The sequence below is a fragment of the Vigna unguiculata genome, chromosome 3 (assembly GCF_004118075.2).
Source record: "Vigna unguiculata cultivar IT97K-499-35 chromosome 3, ASM411807v1, whole genome shotgun sequence".
In the NCBI taxonomy this organism is placed as follows: domain Eukaryota; kingdom Viridiplantae; phylum Streptophyta; class Magnoliopsida; order Fabales; family Fabaceae; genus Vigna; species Vigna unguiculata.
In genome coordinates, this window is record NC_040281.1 from 45,003,938 (window position 1) to 45,028,970 (window position 25,033).

The 25,033-nt window shown below is 32.4% G+C and overlaps 2 protein-coding genes across 2 annotated transcripts; both read left to right on the top strand.

The window, feature by feature from the left end:
- The first annotated feature begins 11,056 nt into the window (after positions 1–11,056).
- Positions 11,057–14,522, top strand: LOC114175195 (50S ribosomal protein L25). Its single transcript, XM_028059958.1, has 3 exons — positions 11,057–11,520; positions 11,597–11,726; positions 14,106–14,522. Exons 1-3 carry the CDS (start codon positions 11,140–11,142, stop codon positions 14,330–14,332), a joined length of 738 nt encoding a protein of 245 aa, XP_027915759.1. The 5' UTR covers positions 11,057–11,139; the 3' UTR covers positions 14,333–14,522.
- Positions 14,523–18,004: 3,482 nt separating this feature from the next.
- On the top strand, positions 18,005–23,327 carry LOC114178770 (mitogen-activated protein kinase kinase kinase 5). The gene is made up of 10 exons (XM_028064856.1): positions 18,005–18,618; positions 19,145–19,804; positions 19,884–19,971; positions 20,610–20,672; positions 20,772–20,935; positions 21,100–21,175; positions 21,601–21,660; positions 21,735–21,860; positions 22,237–22,446; positions 22,523–23,327. Exons 1-10 carry the CDS (start codon positions 18,305–18,307, stop codon positions 22,670–22,672), a joined length of 1,911 nt encoding a protein of 636 aa, XP_027920657.1. The 5' UTR covers positions 18,005–18,304; the 3' UTR covers positions 22,673–23,327.
- The last annotated feature ends 1,706 nt before the right edge of the window (positions 23,328–25,033 follow it).

A 25,033-nucleotide genomic window follows, 5' to 3' on the forward strand; every position in this document is an offset into this window, starting at 1 on the left:
GTTATTGATCGAGATGGTACACAATCAAATAAAATATATTAGCTATATGAAAATGAGTTTCAATTTGTGAGTGAATTCATTATGGGTTTGAGTTGAGTTAGGTTGAGAAAAAATTATTTTTTTAAAGTGGATTAAACTCAATCGGGCTCACTTAACTCACACGTTCGAACCAGGTTGAAAGTGGGTTGACTTACTTAACCCATCAACAAATTTTTAATTTTTTTTAATAATTATTTATTATTCATAATTATATAGGTTCACAATTTCGTATTTTTAAATGGTAGAATGTTGCTCAATAATATTTGAATAGTTTGAATATTTAATTAATTTGATTGTCAAGTTTTATACATTGATACTTTAATCTTTAACTATAATCTTTATAATAAATTACTCAAGCAACCGTCTTATAAACATTGTTTTCTAAATTAGCATGACAATTTTTTTCTAAATTAGCATGACAAAAATGAGTAGTTTTTTTATTTATATTTTGTTGAATAGCATGACAACAAATGTGTAATATTAGTCATGTTTTCTTAGACTATATGGATACTTTCTTGGAAATAATTCATCATATATTGGTGGTGAGCATGATGAAGACATTGATTCTTGATTTTTCTGAGATTTTCATCTCATGGGTTGCTTAAAAAATTATTTAAATACTTAAAAATAACTAACTATTTTTTTTGTGGGATTGTGAGCCAACCCACTTAACCCCCAACCCATGGTGGGTCGAGTCAGGTTGCAAAATTTCTGGTTCGCCATAAAGTGAGTCATGCAAAACTAATTAAGGATCTTTAAGAGTTATGATTCTCACTCCATAAAACATAATAGAGCACTAACCTTGATCCATGAGAGATCATGTGAATATGCGTTCTTCAAATTTGTAATCTTGTGTGCTCTTCAACCACCGTTTTCCAATCTATCTCTTTGCCTTTCTTTTTCTTCTCACACGTTCTTGATGGGTTACCGTGAAAAGAACCTTATGGCCAAAGACAGAACTCTTATTCCTTTTATATATCAACGTCCATCAAGTTGGTTTTTATTTTATCTTTATCTTTATTTTATTTTATTATCACTTCCCATAATAATAACCAATAAGTCTTTATATTTTATTAAATCACAATTGGGCCATCATAATATTTCAAATGAGTCACTAATAGAATTAATTCGTCAATTAATTCTAACATTCTCCCACTTGACTTATAAGATGTCATAACATTATGTGATTTAATACATAAACATAATGCACAATAAAAGACCTTGCATAAATTGGTTCCATCATTATTCATAATTAAAGATACAAACATAATAAGAGTCATGGCGGTCACACATCATTTGATCGACATGATCCCTTCCATGTACTACTATATCATCCCTTTCTCCTTAATATGACCTTAAAAACGAGAAGTCAATAATGGGTTCAAACATAATGTCATTTTACAAAGCAATAACATAACATAATTTGTTTTCTTCATCATAATTTGCATGCATAAACATAAAGAAGAAAACACAGATTTCAGAAATTTATACATTAAGGAGCTCAGAGTGTCACATAAACATTCAAAACATTAACATTCAATATTCACTAGTAGACATAATGCCTATATTCTTTACATGACCAGCATACAATTTGGGCGGTAACCCTTTTGTTAAAGGGTCAGCAATCATAAGATCTGTGCTAATATGTTCTATTGACACTTTACGTTTCTGAACTTCTTCTTTAATGGCAAAGTATTTCAACTCCATATGTTTAGCACCTTTAGAATACTTGTCGTTTTTAGAAAAGAAGACTGCTGCAGAATTATCACAATAAATTTTCAGCGGCTTGGAAATACTGTCGACTACTCCAAGTCCTAAAATAAAGTTCCGCAACCAATTAGCCTGAACTGTGGCATCAAAGCATGCCACAAATTCAGCTTCCATGGTGGATGCAGCAATGACAGACTGCTTCACACTTTTCCATGAAATCGCTCCTCCGGCTAAAGATACACATAACCAAATGTACTCTCTTGTATCCACACAGCCGACAAAGTCTGAATCTGTATAACCTATCACCTCCAGGTGATCAGATTTTCTATAAGTAAGCATGTGATTCTTTGTTCCTTGTAGGTATCTTAAAACTTTCTTTGCAGCTTTCCAATGCTCCAAACCTGGATTACTTTGGTATCTACCAAGTATACCAACTGCAGAGCTAATATCTGACCTCGTACAGGTTTGAGCATACATCAAACTCCCAACAACAGATGCATAAGGGATATTTTCCATCTGTTTCCGTTCCAAATCATTCTTTGGACATTGCATGAGACTAAACTTGTCTCCTTTCTGTATTGGAACAGGAGATGCTGAACATTTATCCATTTTGAATCTCTCTAAAACTTTATTAATGTATGCATTCTGAGACAAACCTAACAGTCTTTGTGATCTGTCACAGAATATTTCTATCTCTATCACATAGTATGCCTCACCCATATCTTTCATTTCAAAGTTATTAGAGAGAAACCTCTTAGTCTCAATTAATAGACCAAGATCATTAGTCGCAAGCAAGATATCATCAACATATAGAGTCAGAAATATAAACTTACTCCCACTAACCTTCAGATATATACACCGATCAACGGTGTTTTCCTTAAATCCAAAGGACACAATAGTATCATTGAACTTAAGATACCATTGTCGAGAAGCTTGTTTAAGTCCATATATCGATCTCTTAAGTTTACACACCATGTGCTCCTTTCCTTCTTCAACGAACCCCACCGGTTGGTCCATATAGACATCCTCTTCTAAATCCCCATTCAGAAAAGCAGTTTTAACATCCATTTGATGCAACTCAAGATCATAATGAGCTACTAATGCCATGATAATTCTAAAAGAATCTTTCTTAGAAACAGGCGAAAATGTTTCCTTATAGTCAATGCCATCCTTCTGAGTAAAACCTTTGGCAACAAGACGGGCCTTGTAATGTTCAATATTGCCTTGAGAGTCACGCTTAGTCTTAAAGACCCATTTACACCCAACTTTCTTGCATCCTTCTGGCAATTCCACAAGGTCCCATACGTCATTATGTGCCATTGATTTAAGCTCATCTTTCATGGCATCTAACCACTTATCAGAATTATCACCATTAATGGCTTCTGAAAAAGAAATTGGATCATTATCAATGCTTAAGTCATTTTCTGACTCTTGTAGATAAACCACATAGTCATTCGAAATAGCAGACTTTCTATCTCTGTGAGATCTTCTTAATACTATTTCTCGTGATTGTTCTACTATCGGTTCATTATTAACCTCGGGATCATTAATTTGTTGTTCTTCTTGATTGTTATAAGTTTCTACAACATGTGGAACAACAACTCTTGATAAAGAAGTACTAGTTATAGGAACTTGTACTCTAACTTCCTTAATCTCCACATTTCGTGAAGTTTCACTCCCGCTGGTTTCACCATTTTCAATGAACCGAGCATTTCCAGTTTCAACGATTCTAGTACTATGGGTAGGACAGTAAAACATATACCCCTTTGATTTTTCTGGATAACCAATGAAAAATCCACTGATTGTTCTTTTATCCAGTTTCTTTTCTTGCGGATTGTATATTCTTACTTCTGCCTGACAACCCCAAACATGCAGGTGTCTCAAACTGGGTTTCTTATTCGTCCATAACTCAAAAGGAGTCTTTTGAACAGCTTTACTAGGAACCCTGTTCAACAAATACATGGCAGTCTTTAAAGCATACATCCACAATGATACAGGTAAACATGAATTACTTAACATACTCCTAACCATATCCATTAAGGTTCGATTACGCCTTTCTGATACACCATTTTGTTGTGGTATGTCTGGCATTGTGTATTGAGCACAAATACCACATTTCTCAAGGAACTTTGCGAACGGACCAAGGTGTTGTCCACTTTCATCATATCTTCCATAATACTCACCACCTCTATCAGACCTTACGATTTTTACCTTTTTGTCTAATTGCCTTTCCACTTCATTCATATAAACTTTCAAGGCATTTACTGACTGAGATTTCTCATGAAGTACTTCTCTTTATTGAAAGAATTTACATCAAACGGACCACATATATCATATGTATGATTTCAAGAAGCCGAGTGCTTCTCGTGGCTCCTTTCTTTGTGTGTTTAGTTTGTTTGCCTTTAATACAATCCACACACACATTCAGATCAGTAAAATCTAAATCCGGAAGGATTTCATTCTTTACTAATCTTTGCATTCTTTCTTTGGAAATATGTCCCAAACGTTTATGCCACAAGTAAGTAGATCGTTCATCCACTAAACTACGTTTAGTGCCAACATTGTGATGGAAAGTCATAAGAGTTTTAGCATATAAATTATCCAAATTCAATTTATATAAACCATCATAAAGGGTACCAGATCCAATCATAAAAGTACGCTTAAACAAACTGAAACAACCATTCCCAAACTTAAAAGGGTATCCAGCAATATCAAGTTTAGACAAAGAAATTAAATTCCTAGTGATACTAGGTACATAAAAAGTATCCATAAGGTCTAAGTGATATCCAGTGTCGAGGATTAGACGATAAGTCCCGACCTCTTCCACTGGAACTTTCTCTTTATTGTCCATGAATACAAACTTCTCATTTGGGTTTATGGTTCGGGTTGTAAGAAATCCCTGCATCACATTAGAAACATGAGTCGTACATCCAGAATCAATCCACCACGTATTATGGGGAACTTAAGTTAAGTTTGATTCAAAACATAAGTAAGCATTATGTTCACCTTTCTTTTCGAACCAAGCCTTACGCTTTATGCAGTCCTTCTGGAAATGTCCAGACTTCCCGCAGAAATGACATTTGTCATTTTTCTTCTGGATTTTGGTTGAGGACTCGTCAATCTTTAGTGGTCCTTTACCCTTTCCATGTTTCTTAGCAACTTTCTTTCCAACAGCTCCTTGATTCTTCACATATTGAATAGAGTGGCTTCCTAAGTTCTTCAGTCGGGGTCTCCTCCTAAACTAGCATACTATGCAATTCATGTACATTCCACTTGTCTTTCATGGTGTTGTAGTTCATCTGGAACGGACCATACTCAGACGGTAATGAGTTCAGAATGAACTGCACGAGAAAACCTTCATCCACTGCCATCCCTAAAGACTTAAGTCTTGCTGTGATATTTGTCATCTCGATCACATGCTCATGCATAGTACGCGAACCGTCAAACTTCATAGTGGTCAACATACTCATCAATGTCCTAGCGAGAGACTTAACAGCAGTTTGGGAGTGCTCTTCCACAAATTTCATAAATTCTTTTGCGTCATCAGTTTTGGGAAGAGCTGACTTTATATTGCTTGTTATGCTCATTTTCATAAACATTAAGCTAAGTCTGTTTGATCTTGCCCAAGCTTTGTAATGGGCTTTCTCTTCATTGCTACTAGCATCCGTGATAGCAGCCGGCTTTTCAACTAGAAGAGCTAGATCAAGATCCAACACACCTAAGTGAAATTGGACTTGCTCACTCCAGTCAGGGAAATTCAACCCATTCAAGACTGGAACAGACGAAGCATGCGAGTGTAAAGATACCGGAACAGAGACTGCAATTAACAAATGCCTAACATTAATTAACCCATAAATTTAATTATTCATAATTTAGCATCCATAGTATGGGTAATTAAAATAAAAAACATTAATAATTTGAAATCATATAAACTTTAAAATTTTGGTCACTTTGGTGACTAACAAAATTTATCATACTTAATTTCAAATAAATAAATACACATACATTTAATTGCTATAAACTTTATATAGCTTCCTCATTAATTTTAATTTAACAATAACAAACATAAATATTATTGCAAATTAAAATAAAATTATTAGTTATTTATATAAATAAAATAATTAATATTAATTTTATTGGTAACATAACCCAATAAAAATATTAAACTTTAATTTTAATAAACCATGTAATTACACGATTCACACATTATAAAATTGGAAATCTTTCAATAGGCATGTTCACACAATTTTATGCCATTCACCTGCATTCATTACTTTATTCACACAGTAACAGTTTTATTTTAAACTTGCATTCAATGCCAAATCCACGTGCACAACAGGAATGGTTTTTAACTTTCATTCATTCCTTTATTCCAATTTCAAAACAAAAATAACAACATGCACACGTAGCAGCAGAAAACATGATTCCAAATACACCTTCGTGCGTCGCGCGGTCTACTTTTACACGCAACAGTTTCATTATATTTTCATTCAATTACCAATTAAAATAAAAAACACCATCACAGTAAAGCACGCATACAATTCTTGATCCATGGCAGCAGTGATACAATATTTTAATGGCAGCATTATCATTCATAAAATTAAATTAGGGTTTATAACATTAAGGAAAAACATCATAAGGGAGAAACATCACATAATAGGAGAATCATAAATCCTACAATCTTGCTCTGATACCATATGTAAAACTAATTAAGGATCTTTAAGAGTTATGATTCTCACTCCATAAAACATAATAGAGCACTAACCTTGATCCATGAGAGATCATGTGAATATGCGTTCTTCAAATTTGTAATCTTGTGTGCTCTTCAACCATTGTTTTCCAATCTATCTCTTTGCCTTTCTTTTTCTTCTCACACGTTCTTGATGGGTTACCGTGAAAAGAACCTTATGGTCAGAGATAGAACCCCTATTCCTTTTATAAACTAACGTCCATCAAGTTGGTTTTTATTTTATCTTTATCTTTATTTTATTTTATTATCACTTCCCATAATAATAACCAATAAGTCTTTATATTTTATTAAATCACAATTGAGCACATCATAATATTTCAAATGAGTCACTAATAGAATTAATTCGTCAATTAATTCTAACAAGTCAACCCACCTTCAACCCGACTCACTTAACCCACAGGTTAAACGAGTTCAAGTAGGGTTAAAGGTGCATTGACCCACTTAACCCGCCAACATTTTTTTACAATTTTTTATTTTTTTAATAATTATTTATTATTCCGAATTATATAGGTTCACAATTTCGTGTTTTAAAATGTTAGAATGTTGCTCAATAATATTTGAATAGTTTGAATGTTTAATGAATTTGATTGTTAAGTTCTATACGTTGATACTTTAATCTTTAACTATAATCTTTATAGTAAATTACTCAAGTAAACAAATTTTTCTAAATTAGCATGACAAAAATGTGTAGTTTTTTTATTTATATTTTGTTGAATAACATGATAGCAAATGTGTAATATTAGCCATGTTTTCTTGGACTACATGTATATTTTCTTGGAAATAATTCATCATATATTGGTGGTGGGCATGATGAAGCCATTGATTCTTGATTTTCCTGTGATTTTTATCTCATCGGTTGCTTAAAAATTTATTTAAATATTTGAATACTCAAAAATAACTAATTAATTTTTTTTATGTGGGTTGGTGAGCCAACCCACTTAACCCACAAACCCATGGTGGGTTGAGCCTGGTTGCAAAATTTCTGACTCGACATAAAGTGAGTCAGGTTGGGTCCACTCATTTTCAATCTGTCTCGTGGTGAGCCAACCCGTGTGAGGCGGGTTGGCTCACCTTGACATGTCTAAAATATATAAATACATTACTCAGAAGTTAATCCAAAGTCATCTCCCAGTGACTATTATTTTCAGCCAAAGCTTTCCAGATACAATTCAATACAAAAGGGGAGGGGGTGGTTTGGTAGATTCAAGTATTGACAAAATGTGAGCAAGAAGTTAAATGAAATGAAATAATGATTAGAATGTGTTGATTAACTCTAAATTCACTCATTCCCAATCAACTAAGCGAAGATTAAGAAAACCTTCATTATACATTAAAGCAATGCACATATCAATTAATCTACCATTGAACAAGCAACCCACATTCATTAAGCATGGATACATATTAACTTAAACACCAAATTATCCACTACATATTAAGCACACACAGAATCTGAATTACCCTAGGAGATTAAAAGATGAAAGTGAACCAAAACATAACTCAATCAACATTATGGAACAAAGAACCTCAAAGTTCATGCATTCTCTTCAGGGAATCAACCATTGTACAAAAATAAATTATTTCTAAGTTTATTTATAGGTTATATGGATGAAAAAAAATTGTAGGTAGGGGAAAATTATCGTCTTTTGAAGGTTTGTGGTTTGTGTGAGATTTATTGACGATAGAGACTGAAATAAGATTATCCTAATTCTACTAATCATTGAAATCAAAAAGAGGAGAAGGTTTTGAGGTGAGATTCGAAGGAGGTTCTTGTGTAAAGTATCAGAAGAAGTCGAGCTTGATAGGCATAAAATTCACCCTATCGTACCCTATGGATCAAGAGAAACCCAAACATGTTATAGGTATAGTTCTTGTGCAGCAAGAGTGACTAAGCAATCATAGGTGCAAAATCTTAGGGTGTTAGTCAATACATAGTCCTCCGAAGGTCATATATAACACTACAAAAAAAATTGAAATTACCGATGGAATTTTATCAACGAATATATTTTTATCGGTAAATTTGAATTACCGACGGACTTTATCGACGAATTCTAGAATTTTAATTACCGACAGAAAATTCGTCGGTAACATAGATTTCATTTATCGACAGAAAAATTAGTCGGTAAAATTTGTCAGTAATTAATTTTTTTTTACCTACAAATTTACCGACAGATTTTTCCGTCGATAAAAGAAGCGGGAAACTTTCCGCCTAAATTTGAATTACCAACGGATTTTTCTGTCGGTAAATCTGTCGGTAACTCAAATTTTTTACCGACAAATTTACCGACGAAAAAATCTGTCGGTACTTATATAACTCAAAATTCGTCGGTAAAAGAATCAACGGATTTTTCGATCGGTAATTACCGACAAATTTACCGACGGATTTTTCTGTCGATAATTACCGACGGAACATGATTTATGTCGGTAAAATTTTACCGACAAGCATTTTACTAACAGATTTTTGACCGTCGATAATATCAATTTTTCTTGTAGTGAATAATATAGGTCGAATGATTTGTAAAAGTTTGGTAACATGAACATGGATGATAAATGGCTTGACGTTGTTTGTGAATAACTTTATGAATGAGTAGCTTTGTTCTATTTTTTTTATTTAAAACATATAAGTTTTAAATCATCTCTAGCTTACCCTGTGTGTTTTATGAATGATATTATTATCTGCCTGCCATGATCATAATATTCCGTGTGATGATAACATAGGTATGACAAAGGAATAGTTGCAGGAATGGTTTGTAAAAGAAAATAAGACCAATAAATAGTTTTGAATAGACAAAATTTATATTATGATGTATTAGTTTTTATCTTAACGCTTTTTTTGAAGTATTTTTTAAATTTAATTAGTAATGATATAACTGTACATCATCTTAATAGTTTTAATTGTACTAAGGTCATGATATAATTATGTAAATGCTTTCTTATTAGTATTGATAAAATATTAAAATTTGATCTGTTACAATTTCTAATTTAATTATTAAATTAAATTCATTTGAGAATTCAATAACAGTATTACTAAGTTTTATTTTCCTTCTTTATTTTTTAATTTTGTAAAAAAATTAAGAAAGGAATGATGAGTTACTTTGATATTGAGAATTTAGTTATCAGAAAATTACATTTTAATACATGAACAATTAATCAGTCCAACAATTTTAGAATTAAAGTAAGAATTAATTTAGTTGGACAATTTTTTTTTAAGATGAGTTAATTTTTGAGAAAAGCAAACTTGTTGTAATCATTAACGTGATCCTCGTACTTTTAGTTAAATATATCAAAATTTGTTTAAACTCGTAATGAAGCAATTTGATTCCCAAATAATTCGAGAGAGATTCGCTTGAGAAAAAAATAAAATGTGGATTGAATCGATTTTAACTCATTTAACTTATGAGTTAACTAAGTTCCAGTCGATAAGTTAACTTGTAATCCACGAACAACACTTTATATTATTATTTTAACCGTTTTTTATAAATTTTTTGTTACAAATATTTATTGCTTTTAATTACGTAAGTTGACACTTTGATTTTTCTAAATACTAAAATATTAATAAAAATATTTGCATAATTTATATATTTAATTTATTTGTGACATTTTAATCTTCAACCATTATTTTTATAAATAATGTTTGATGAAGTAGATGAAATATATATATATATATATATATATATATATATTAAATGAGTTAACTCATAAGAAAATATATATATATATATATATATATATATATATATATATATATATTAATCTATTTTGATTGTATTGTAATAAATATACAAAATAAATTGGATGAATAAAATATTTTTATGTGAATCAACCCACCTAAACCACTCATGGTAGCCCTACAAGAAAATTTATACATAATGACCAATTTTAAGAACTAAAAGTAATTAGTCAATGTAGTGATCAATTTAGATACCAATTTATAAATTAGAAATTATTAATAATTAAAATAGTTTCTATTATGGTTTATAAATTTGATATTAGCTACTAAGATTTTGATTATCTAAGAAATTGGTTGTTAGATTGGTCTCTAAATATGTTTTTGATTATTATTTAAGATTTTTTTGTAGTGTATGTTGAGTCGATCATAACATTTTTGGCAAGTAAGACCTATTAAACTTACTCATTTTTTAAATTAATCCATGATGAGTTTGTCTATGTCAGCCAAATTAACTCGTTTTGACACCTTTATTTTTCTTGTATATATCCATAAAAATTATATTTTACATAAAAAAAAACTTTCATATTTTATAATTTAAAAATCATTTTTAACTTTCAAATTACATATCAAAATGTTTTTACATAAACAAGAATAACAACAATGACAAGAAGGATTTTACAATTAGATACACTTTTCTTTGAATCCATCGGTGACGCAACACTTTGTTCTTGGAGTCCGTCAGTAACAACCGTTATGCAAGATTGACGAGGATAACAAGGGGATAACGACGGGAGCGGTTGGCAATTTGGTCTTTTAACTATTCAAATGGAGTGGACATAAAAAGCGTGCAGTGCAGAAAGAAATTGTCATCCCCTCTTATTGGAAAAAGCCCAAATAGACCCGAAACCCAAAACCCCTGTACGCTAAACCCCATTACGAGTCGTAGGGAGGGAGGGACACAGACAAAACAATCATGGCGCAATGGTGGCGCTCCGCCGCCGGCCACTACCGAACTATGGCAGCGAGCCGTTGTTCGTCGTCTGCTTTCCGGTGCAGCCATTACCATACGATCCAAGCCATTCCAAGGGAGTGCACAGGCAGCAAAGTCTCAGCGAGAGACCGAGGGCAAGGTCGAATACCCGCCGTCCTTTTCTCCCAGAACCTTCTGGAGAAAAATCCCGACAATCGATCGGAATCGAAGAAGTACTTGCTAACCGTCGAGAAGAAGCAGATTAAGGCCATTCTTAACTCCGTCGACGCTCCTACCTTCTGCTCCACCCGCTTCCAGCTCCAGATCCGTGCGGGATCCGGGTCCTCTCATTTGGTCGAATCCGGAACCGTTTTACCTATCAAGGTTTTCTCCTTTCTTTTTTTTTCTTATAATATTTATATTTGGTTTGAGTTTTGAGTTGTAGTTTTTGGTTATGTAGATTCATAGGGACGAAGAGAGTGGGCAGATTCTTAATTTGGTGTTTGTTTGGGCTGAGGAAGGAATGAATTTGAAAGTGGATGTGCCTATTATTTTCAAAGGGGAAGATGTTTGTCCTGGTATTCAGAAAGGTAACTCTTTTTTTATTTTGTTGCTGTAGAACTCGTAGTTTAGGCATTTATTAGATGGTCTTTTGGTTCATGAATGATGAAAAATGGCCCTTGTGTGGAGCTCCCTAAGCTGAAATAATCAATAATCAATACTATTTGTATGCATAATTCGGAGATTACTTAGTAGAGAGATTATGGCTTTACGGAACTGTTTAGTTTTTTAGTTTAATTTTCTCTAGATTTTTTATAATTTGAACTTATTAGAAGTTATTTTATGTGTGACTTTTGAAGTAGTTATTACAAGAACCATTAATCTTAGTATACACGGTGACGGATAATTGGATGATAGCGCATCCTTTACACTGTCTCTGTATTTAAATTAAACTATTTTACCTTTCCTCAATAAACAATGGCAATTAAGGTAGAAAATATTGCCAAACATTAAACTGGGTGTGAATGTGAATTTATATTGATACAACAACAAATTATTATCCTACTAGGTGAAGTTGGCTACATGCGTGAAAGGTCATTCAATTTCATTTGTCACGGTTAAAATCCAAACCTTCTGGACAACTTTCTCCAATGTCTGTTTTGTCTCCCTCTCCCTTTTGTGCCTAAAATCATGTAATCTACTCTTATGATTGTTGCCTCTTTTTGCCCTTTTTTGTGAATTCTAAACCACATTAACTGATTTTTTTTTTTTTTTGAATTTTTCCTTGATGCTACACCAACCTTTTTTTATATAATTTATTTTGTATTTTGATCACAGATCAATCTTAGTGTTCTCATTTTTGTTACTCTCACCTTTCTCTCATGTCGTCCTTTAAAGCCTATGAATTGATACAGTGTGGCACACATGAATGCTTAGTCATATGGTAAAACTTACCTTTGAGTCTGTTAAGTACTTTATGATCAGAAATAACCCTTGATGTCTTTCTTTATTTGTCATTCCCCCTGTTTCCTATGTGTATAGTCCTCCTTAATTTTTTTTCATCATTTTTTCATATGTTTAGTCGTATTCATCATCTCTTACTAGAAATTGCAAAGTATGTACTTTGTTAAATTCCTACTTAATTGAAAACCTTGTATTTCAAAGTTTGCCTCCAAAATTTAAGCTTAATGTTATTTTTTTCCTTTGATGCCTTGATGATTAGATCATCTGGAAAAAACACGGGGATAATCTTTTGTATGTCCATTATAGACACACTCTAGACTAGATTAAACGAAGAGAACACTCGGAATCCTTTTGGATTATCCTCACAAGCATTTCAAATTCTTGCCTCTAGGAATTAACCTCCCATGCTGTGAAAACTCTAGAGAGTTGAGTAAAAGAATTTCAGTAGTAAATGCATTCTCTTACATTTCTCTCAGTGATCAATTACAAGTAGCATTATATAGATGGCAAAGCATAGTTCACACCATCTGATACAGAGAGCTAATAACTACTCACAAACTAACATAGGAAAATTAAACTAAGCAATATGTCTGTTAACACAAGCATTTCAAAGGACTTTGTGGTTTGCTTGCTTCCAAGTAAAAAATGGGGCAAAGTAGACATAACTGGTTTGACATTGCTTAATTATTCTAACATCTATAACCATTGGATGACAATGGTTTGATAACTTTTATATTATATGAAATGTTTCTTGATAGACTCATTGCTTCTAGTCTCTTGCAGTTACATACATACATATATATATATATATATATATATTATTGCTTTTTTTTTGTTTGGGGCATTTCTTTGTTTGCGAACATTGTAGTTGAAGATCATTGTTCATTCTCAACATTTGTGATTAAAATACAGCAATCAGCCCTCCTAAGAAGTTTGTTTATGTTTTAGTATTTTATTTTTCTTTTGTTCTCGTGCTCTTTTGTTTTGCCTGTGGTGGACTGAGAAAAGTAAAAGCCCAGAGGCTACGTGACTGCTATTGCATTATTTCACCTGCATTTACTGTTTCTTTTTGAATGGTCAATATTTCCAGAAAAGTAATTTCAATTTAGAAAACCAGGAAAAAACTGGAGGAAGAATAGGTGACTATACAAACTTGTTATTAATTACATTACTTCGTTTTGTGAAGTATTAATTTTGACAGTATATATTGAAGATCAGTGTTCACCCTTCCAGCTTTCAATAGTCGATGACTTTTGCTCGTTATGCCCTGGGAAGACTGCTGTTTATGTTTGGTCAATTGACTTGCATTCCACGTTTTGTTAAAATACGCCGCTGTCTTACTTCTGACATCAACTTTCTTAATTCATGCCAAGTGCTCTGTATGTCATTATTTTTGGATGGTGGCAAGGGACGGTTGCCAATTTCGTCCAATTTAATATCAGTACAAATCGTTGTGGTTCTAATGTCATAATGCTAACATGGTTGACACTTTTATTCTATTACAGGAGGAATTTTGAACAAAATCAGACCTAGTTTAAAATATCTTGGCCCATCTGAGCACATTCCTTCAAAAATTGTTGTGGATGTGAGCAATCTAGATATTGAAGATAGAATATTCATGCGTGACATTGAGGTTCATCCATCCTTGAAGCTTCTCAGCAAGAATGAAAACATGCCCATATGTAAAGTAGTTCCAACAAGCTTGGGAAACAGAGAACCTATTGTGGAGTGATCAGTGAAGATGAATACAAGCACATTTGGAAAAATGGAGATGACATTCGATTTCCAAATAAGCAGAACTAACATCTTAGTTTGGTGATGTTTTCAAGCATTAACGAGTACAAGCACCTAAGATATTAGAACTATTTTGTATGTTGGACGAAATTGACGTTTCAATATATTGACTGTTTATTTCTAATGGATTGTTGGTTTCCTGCTCGTAAGAATTTGATATTGAAGTTCTTGAACATGACCACCAGGGATATGGTAATTTAAGCACCGTTTGCAAGTGGCGTGTCTCTGTGGATAAGTATTTTGGAAGCACAAGCATAAATTCACTGAATTTCTGTTATTAGTAATTGTGTTAATAATCTCAGAAGTTATAATATTCGGTCTGCATGAGAATTGGTCAAGTTAGATTCTGACGTGTCTCTTGGCTTTCTGTTGTTTGAGGATTCATCTTTTTTTTTTCGAGACTTATTATAACTTTTGTTTAGTCTTTCCTTTTCACTTATAGTCTGCAGTTGAAATTCTTCGGTCAGCTGCATAACCATCGATTTCGCGAGTCCTTAAATAACAAGTAAAAGTTTGACAAAGTCTTTGAAGATAGGTTTTGTTTGGGAAAGAAAGAGAAAGGGGCAAGAATAAATAAGTCTGTAGGTTTTACGAGGTTAAAAAATTATTTTTTTCTTAATTTTTAAAGTAGTTTATAGATTTTATATTTCTAAATAACGTCATCTTAGGTATTACGTCATCTTAGGTATCAATTATGATGACATACCATTAATTATTTATAATCACATAATATAGATTTTATATTTGCGTATGGAAATTATCATTATTTCTCTACTTTCTTTGTATTTCTATTTTTATTTTTTTAACTATTTTATTTTAGATAATTTGATTCTTAACCGTACAATCTCACTGCATGACAAAAAAAAAACTGTTCATTGAAATAATGCTTTTTAAGAAAAATCAAAGAAATGAAAGCTAATATTTTTCTTCTTTGGTTGTATGAAAAAAATATTTATAATTTCATAAATAAAAAATGAAATAAATACAAATGTTATTTTTCTTGTATTAAAAAACTTTCTTCTGTTTTCCACAGGTTAATAGTAACATATAACCACTTTGAAAAATTTTCTTCTTCGCACTTGTTCAAACAAAGAAAGGTATATGTGCTTTTTCTAATCCTTCCCATATTAATTATGCTGAGTTTGGAAATCTGTTTAAAATTATATATAAAATGAAAGAAAAAAATACTACATAAAATGATAAAGATATCTTAATAAAAAGTTGAAATATTAAAAAATTAAACATAGTTTAGTATGATAATTTTTATAACCAACCTTTTCTGTAACATTCTTTACCGATGCGGATAGAATGCAATTTTGTGGACTCAGTTCTACTCTACTCTTCACTATTTAATTCGTATGTCAAACGTGGAAAATGCTCTTTTCCCTCTTTCATCTGTCTGACCCTGTTCCTTTCACAATATTCTTTATAAAATGGAAATTTTTTATGTATGTTTTCAATATATCTTCATCGTGATCTATGATAAAGATGATTATCTATTCCTATTAAAACCATAATTTTTTAGCATTACCCTTTTCAATTTATGTTCCTCTGTTTGATTATTTTCCCTGAATGAATCCAAACACCGAAAGGCAGAAGCATTAAAAGAGGGGAGATAAGGTTCGTGAAATTGAGGATAGAAGAAGGGTATTGGTCAAGTTGGGTGACCTTTGACCAATTCAGATTAATTGTCTCTTTTCTCTTCCACTACTTCAACAAATCCTCTGCTTTTTCCTGCTTCAATTATCAAAAATTTTAATCACTTTTGTGGAATATTGTTCTTGTAGCAATCATGTTTTTTGACCATTTTGGTTGACATGGTGACCCAATAATGGCTAAAAGCAATGTATTTCGATACAATCAATAAGCCTCATATCACTTCAGATCAAATACAATTTAAATATTCTTTCCTTCCTCAATTTTTAGATATGTCTTTTAAAGATTAAACCGTGATCGAACTTCATACTCCAAAACACGGACAATACCTCAAAAACGTAATAATCATTATAATTATGTTGAACCGACATTTTTTTATATAAAACCAAACACTTGAACTTATAAGCAAATAATCACTTCAAATTAATTATAATACTTAACGAACAACATATAAACTCTTTTTAATGATTCAAAAGGTTCTGATTTTTTTTTTCCTTTTCAATTACTATATCTAGTTTGACTATTAAATAAAATCATTTTTGTTTAATTTTGGATACGTTTTTATGTATGTAGTCATTTATTTTGTTACCAATTATTTAACACCTACTTTTTCTAATTTAAACATAAACTCAATAAAAACTTGTTTATTCAATTTTAACTTAATGAAAGATGTTTCTCAACTTAAAAAAATGAAAAAGGTTCTTATATATAACAATTATCATCATCTCTATTAGTATTATTATTTAATTTTTGCCGTCATGTGTATCTAACATTGAATATTAGAATGGTTATTTTATGACCACAAAAATAAGTTCTTAAAATATTTGAAGAATAAGAGAGTCATGTTTCATTTAATTTAATGTTATGAATCGTGTATTAATATTGTGAAACAACGACAAAAAATGTAGATTATACCCCCCTTCCATTTTAGTTATGGTCATGGAGTTGTGTAGATGTCTTCTTCTTTTTTTAATTCTTTTAACCGCAATTAAAAGTTGTCAATATGATCAATGAAAATAGTCATAAAAAATATAGTTTTGTGTCATGTAATTGATAATATTTTTAAAAATTAGTAACTTTCAAATTAATTCTAAACTAACGAAACATCATTTCGACTTTTTTTTTTAATATAAAAACTAAATTAAATTTTGAAAAATCCAAAAAAAAAATACAACCTAAGCAATGATTGAATCTAAACAAAATATTATTTTCTAAAGGATGGATCTGAACAAATCTAACATAGTGCAGTGGAATAATAGACGCAGTGTATTAAATTAGATGTTATGACACGACGCAACTATGTAATTTGATTTATTTAAACATTGTATGTTGAGTCAATGACTCTCAAAGCGAGTACAGAGAATGAGAATTAATTATTAAATCCACTTTATATTAATGTCAATCTATCTAGAAGGGAATTACTATAGAATCGAGAAACGCGCAATTATCGATCAAATAAACTCTTGAAATCAACGTCGCTTCTTCTCTTATAATCCGATCCAACAATAATGGAATCAAAATATGGTTTTACTTTTTCATTTAATAAACAAAATATGGTTTTACTTAGCAACAGTCTTCTCAATTCTCACCAACGTCAAACTCCATACATTTACGTAATTCCTCCTTCAAATACCCTCAAGTCAATACACAACCACATTAAACTAATAATAACAATAATAATATTAAGTTGGGTGACAGTTGTTAAGGTTATTTATATTTAGAGCCTAATTTATTTATTTTTTGTAATGAGAAAATAAGTATACACTAATAATGCATAAAAATTTGGTGAAAATGAAGATAGAAATGAAAGTGAAAACATAGTTGTGTTGTGTTAATTAAGGGAGACGTTGAGTTGTTACCTGGCGCGAGAGCAATAGCAATAGCACATAACTAACTACCCTATCGAAAATAGAACACTCTTTCTGTTGGTAAAAAAAATAAAACTGTTTTTTGGGGAGAAAATTATTTATATTGTCTCGTCTTCTCTGTTGCGTTGTGGCAACAGAGAGAGAAAGAGATTAGAGAGAGACCTTGACTTAGTTAGAGGGAAGAAAAAAAAAAGAAAAAGAAAAGGTGAAACGTATTGACTTTGTGTGGAAGGCCTATGGTTGTCGTTTCTTTCTGCAACCGTTATGGTGCCAACGCGAACGATGCCTGTGGTTAAAGGTTTACATTGCGCTTCCAATACGATGTCGTCTTTTCGATCCGCATTGTGAGGTGAAAAGCTTCTTTGATTCTGTAGATTGACGCAGCCATGCGGTGGTTATCTACGCTTTCCTTCACGCATTCCTGTTCCTCCTCGTCTTCCTCAGCTGCCGCCGCCGACCACCGCCGGAAGGCCTGGCTGTTCGGTAGTTCGTCCAAGAAACGCGCCTGCCATGGCGAGAACGATGCCAGGTGGCACGAGGACGATTCACCATTCTCTTCCCCCGGCACACCTCAGCCCTTGCCCCTGCCGGAGCTCGCCTCCTCCTCCGCCTTGATCCGCAACAGAGACGGCAAATGCCGTCTTCCCTCGCCCAAGGAGGCTGCTACAGCCACCACCTACACCGGCTGTCGGATGCGGAGGTCGATTTTTTAATTTTTCCTTTCTTTCCTTCAATTAGTTTTCTTTGTGGCTTTTCAATTTTTGTTAGGTAATTGCTTAATGAATTCGATTATTACTAGTTGAGATCGTTGCATAACTCTTTATGTTGCACGTTTGTTGTTGTTTTGGACTGAATCATTAGATGCATATATTTGTACTTGTGAAATGAAACTTTATGACACTGCTTGTATAAAGTTCCCCTTAAACACTTACAAGAAAAAAAATTTAAATGAATCTGAGTTTATTTGACAAGTTAAAATCTATTTATGCACCTCAATTTTAAAGAATTTGGATCAGGTACCTTCTGTAAAATTTAAGTGCATAACTTGATTTTAATTTATGAAAATGATCTATTCTTTTACATTTGTTATTTTGTTTTTGGAGAAATTATCAAAGGGGAATTGATTATGCATTTGCAGTTTTGTACTGCAACTTGCCATGCATTTGTGCAAGAGTTCTCAATGGCGAGTTTGCTGACCTATTTGACCGAATCTTGTATTGTAACAGTGCTTTTGCTGGCCAAGACACGAGAAGGAGTATGGAACAGGCTGAAACCAGGTCATCGAGAATGGTGCATCAAGATGCGTGTGGTTGTTGTGAAAGTGCTCGAGATAATAGTAATACTAATAATAGTAACTTGGCGAGCATCCCTCGTAGGAGCAGTTTTTCAAGTATTCCCTTTGCAAGTCCTTCAATATTGAGTCCAAAGAAAACAAAAAATGGCGAATCTGTGCCATATTATTATGCGAGTCCCAGAGGAAATCAGTTCTGGTCTGCACCAGAAATGTCTACCTGTGAAACAGGGTTGCCACCTCCCGCCTTCTTTGATTTATCCGTGTTGAGCACAGAAGCTTCTCCCTCTCCCACCTCCCATCCAAGTCCACAGAGGAGAAGTCCCGGGCACCACACCAAAACCTTGAGTGGACCTCTATCTCCTATACATTCCAAGTTATCACTTGAAATCTCAATGGTGCGCCGTGAAAGCACTGCCCCTCCTGTCAGTGTTCACCCCTTGCCCCTGCCTCCTGGGGCTCCCCTGCCCTCTCCATCGTCAGCTAGTACATTTTCCAATGCTAGAGCAGAATCATTGCCAATGAAAAACCAATGGCAAAAAGGGAAACTTATCGGGCGTGGGACATTTGGAAGTGTTTATGTTGCAACCAATAGGTATGTAAATGTTTCATGTGCATTTTAAGATCTTTTGTCTATTTTCTTAGTCCCTTAAAGAGATGTTGTTTCTTGGCAGGGAAACCGGTGCATTATGTGCAATGAAGGAAGTGGAAATGTTTCCTGATGATCCAAAATCTGCTGAGTGTATAAAACAGTTAGAGCAGGTTGGTTGCCGTTACTTTTTTGTTACCACTGCCTATTTGTGATCTGTGTAAAATGTACAAACAGCATAGGTGATGTGTCTCATTTAGTGTGTTATGGTTCATATCTCTTATTAGAATTTTGGAATTTTAGTAAAGAAGTCAGTGCGGTAAATGTTAGTCAGTTTTATGGGAATAGTAATTATTTTTCCAATCCTGAATAAGAACACATTTTTAGTCACTTTGGATCTCTTTTACACATGAGCACTGGGAACTGATGGCTGCATGATTAATAACATCTTGTAATTCTGCTTAGCAAATTTACTTCTGAAATGTACTATCTTGAAACTTTTAATAACTAATGCAACTACTTTGTAATGGTAATTGAAATTATTTTTTTCTCATTGAACAGTACAGATGCCCAGCTCAGATTAACTGGTCTATTATTTTACCTCTGTGTTTTCTTCTAGCCTTGGCCAATATACATTTTGCAGTGACGACTCCTAAATTTCGTTGTAGGGTCCATTATGCTTAATTACTTTGTGAGGTTGCTTTGTTGTTTTTATGGTTTGGCTATATATTTTACCCTCCCCTCATTAATTATGAATATATTTCTCTATTATCCTTTTTATCTATCTTACTAGTTTATTCTCTTTCCCCAGGAAATTAAAGTTCTTAGCCATCTACAGCATTCGAACATCGTGCAGTATTTTGGCAGTGAAACAGTAAACAATCTCCTACTTCATAATTAGCTGCTCAAGATTATTCATTTCTTTTGTTACAGCCTTAAAACCTTATAACAACTTTGGCGTATGCGTTTGCAGGTTGAGGGCCGGTTTTATATTTATCTGGAATATGTTCATCCTGGTTCAATTAATAAATACGTCCGTGAACATTGTGGTGCCATAACAGAATCTGTCATTCGGAATTTCACTCGACATATTCTATCAGGATTGGCTTATTTACATAGCAAAAAAACAATTCATAGGTACATTCACAACTCATACTAACTTGAATTCAAAACCTTTATTGATCCATATGCAACTGCTTTGTTCTAGTTGGAAAACGACTGTTTCCTAGAATTTTTTTTTATCTTATATTTGGACCTTTGTCACTTTTTTATTTGTTTATATTTTTCTTGTATGCATATAGGGACATCAAAGGGGCTAACTTGCTTGTTGACTCCGCTGGAGTTGTTAAGCTTGCTGATTTTGGGATGGCTAAGCATGTGAGTGAGAAGCCTTCCCCTTTAATTCACATTTTCTAGTTTCAGTTTATTTTTTCATGCTGAAAGTGGATCCTGTAATTCTGTAGAATATTTGTATTTCTTCTTGTTAATAAGATTATCTGTTTATTGTTGAAAAATCTCAAGAAGAGATTGGCATCAGAAACACAGGCCTTATGTTAAAATGTTCAAAGTTATTGCTTTTAAAATTCCTTTCTCTCGATTGAGATGAGCAACCTTATCTCCCCTCAAAAAGCAGATTTAGATGTTTCTGAATCTTGCATAATAATCAGGTGCTTCATGTATTGTTTTTCAATTTCACTGCTTGAATATGTATCTTCAGGCTTTGGTGCTTATTTTTTGCTGTTGAATCTGTTCATGGGGTGTTTCATTAAGTTTATAACTTGGGATCCCTTTATGTTACACAGCTAAATGGGTTCGAAGCTAATCTTTCTTTGAGGGGAAGTCCGTACTGGATGGCTCCAGAGGTATATTATATATTATTACACTGCACTGTCCTGTAATGTCTCGCGCACTTCTTATTAACACTTTTCTCGTTCAGCTTTTGCAGGCGGTGATGCAAAAGGATAACAACCCTGATCTTGCTTTTGCTATTGATATTTGGAGTCTGGGTTGTACCATTATTGAAATGTTCACAGGGAAGCCTCCTTGGAGTGAATATGAAGGAGTAAGCACCTAAAGAAAATTTTACTTTGCCTCTTTTGAACTTTGTGATTCTCAGGCTACTTCAGTACCATACTGATATAGTATTAGTTTAAGATTTCTCATAGGTAACAGAATCCCAATGGTTTCCAAAACTACCTATTCAAAGATGGATGGTTTTATATCGGTTTATATGAGAATATGGGATTCTGAAGTTTGGTAATTGGTAATGGATGATAACGCACCAACTTTTTACTTATTTTGGCAAACCTCAATATGAGCTAAGGCATCTTTGAGCCAACTTTTTTCTGTTTTCAGCTTGTGGATTTGGCAGAGATGATGTATGTATACGGGTACTTTTTTTTTAGCTTGTTAAATAATTTTTTTTTCTAATTATGCAGGCCGCAGCTCTGTTTAAGGTTATGAAGGAAACCCCTCCTATTCCTGAAACATTGTCACCCGAGGGTAAAGATTTCTTGAGGTGCTGCTTTAAAAGGAATCCAGCAGAGCGGCCAGCAGCTGCAGTTTTACTAGAACATCGATTTTTGAAAAACTCTCAACAGCTTGATGTTTCATCTCCCACTCAGTTGTATAATGGAACAGGCTTCATGGTGAATACAGTTGTGCCATTTTATATTTGCCGAGCCATTTTATTTGTTTGTTATTGAAATTTTCTTTTGTTGGCAGGACAAACCACGTAGTCCCATTAAACAATTTGAATATAAACATGACCAGTTGTCAATCTCCTGTGCCAAAATTGCCAAGGTTAAAGCAGCTGACAGGCGTGGATTTCGGATTTCGTCGTTGGAAATTCTTCCTGCATCCTTTAACCAATAACGTAATCCTGTTTTTAACACGCGATGACCATGCGCCATGCTTCTTCTCTGCTGAAATGGGAATCATCATCTCACAATAACCACGTAGCAGTGGTGTCACGGAACTTTTTTTCTTCCCTCCACAGCACACCTGGTCTGTGACTTCAAAAGGAAAAAAATGACCTTTTCAATTGACCGAGCTGGAGGAAGTTTTGATTATTTATGCCAATGACAGGGGTCCACATTGTAGTACTATAGTTTAAGAGACGTTCATGCAGTGACTTGCAGCGGTTGCCGTCATAGGTTCTCTTTTGCTTAGTTATCAATGTCAAAAGTCAAGAGCTTCTTCAGTCTGTAAATTATGCTGCTCGAGAATATGGTAGCAGCTTTAGAAAATAATAATGTTATTATACTAACTTAGAGCGACGAAGCAATTAACCTCAAGGGTTCATATTTCTTCCTCTATCTATATTAGGATGAAGTCAAATTTATGTAGACTTAGTGTTCATCCCTCTCTGTTTCATGATGATTCTAATTTGGTTGCTTGTAGTAGATATGTCAATCCACTCCAGGAGTGTTGTAATAATTAGAATAAAGACTCTCTCAAAATCTTCAGTTTTGAATTGTAAAAAATTGTATTTTCACAGGACATGCCACATGTTAATGTTTATATGACGTAAGAAGAATGATTGTTGATACCTTTTCTATAGTTGTATCTGATGCTCCTCTTTCCTGCTACCTCTGCTGAAGAAGATTATCCAGTGGATATAGATTGGATTAAATCCAATATTAAAATAGAGTTTTATAAATCTAATTTTAATAATTAGATTGAATTTTAAGTTCAAATTTATATTTTCTAAAATAAAAATAATTTAAATGTTTATAAATAAGTTTGATATCAATTTAATTTTTTTTTTCAAAATCAGTTTTAAATCCAAAATAATTTAAAACTATTATGTATTTTCTAAGAATATCTTTAAATTAAAAATCTATAGAACTATATTCCATTATTGTGTAATTAATCAATAATTTGAAAAACAAAGCATTTTTTAATACTTAGTACATATTTTGTGTAAGATTAGATGCAATATTTGTTATGTTTTTAATACAAGTGTACATCACTCCCTATTGAAAACAAATTATGTGTTATTCAAAAGTATATCATCTGAGGATTAAAAAAAAATATGACAATTATTATATTATAGTAAAAATATAAATAAATATAAGAATAAAAAATTATGTTCGAATATATCTTTATTCGGATTAATCAATGTAACAACCCTTTTTTAGTCATTCTTTTGATAAATATAATCTTAATAATTATAATTAAGATTATAACTCATTAGCATAAGTAATTATAGTTACAACTAGTTTAGTAGTATATTTCAAAATAGGTTAACATAACTCAATAACTCATATCATAAGTACTCCAATTTAGGAATTAAAAGTTTAATACACTTTTTCATGAAGCTAACATATATTCTCTAATCAAGGCCGGCTAAAGGTAAAGCGAGCCTCTAGTCAAATAAGATTTCAAAAAAATAATTTTTATTACTAATATTTTTATATTAAATTAATTATAAAATTATATTTAAGAAAAAAGTCTCGAAAATTGATTTTAGTACTAATATACCTCAATTAATATAATTATAAAATTCTTTTTAAGAAAGAAAAGGCTAAACTATTTATGTAAGATAATTTTTATTGGTATTAAAAATGATAATTAATGAGTTAGAGTTTTTTTTAGTAAATTATAGTTTTATTTATGAAAAGGAGAATGATTAGCGATATCTTTCTTCTCTTATAATCAATATATATATTCTATTTTCTTCTTTTATCTCTATGTGACTTCTCTTGTCTCTCCTTACTTTCTTCTCTTCTAAGAGTCCATGTGTACCAATATTTTCATACTAATTTTTTGTTAGTATGTTTTTTCTTTCTATTTATGTTGTTGTTATTTGTTATTTTGTTTTGGATTTGTATTAGAATTAGAAATGTGTTTCTTCTGCCCAATTTTGTTTTTCGGTATTTTTCAATTTACGGGTTTTAATAAAAAAAAATTTGTATATCTTGCCCACTTACTATCGAAGAACAATAATTTTTTGACTTATTTTTATTAATGATTAATTTTAAAATAAACTATGTAGGTTTGTGAAAGAGTTGAGAGTTGAGTAGGAGAAAGAGGCTTGAGACTCTAAGATACTACAAAGTCTGCTATCAAGTTTACTTCCTTGACAACCAAAACCAGGTTTTATTGTTTTAATTCATTTGTTTCATTTACATATCTTTAATAGTATTTTATATATTATTATTTCATATAAAAATATATAGATATGTCAAGTAGAAAATTTGAATCAGGCTATTCAAAAATCCAAAAAGGGGG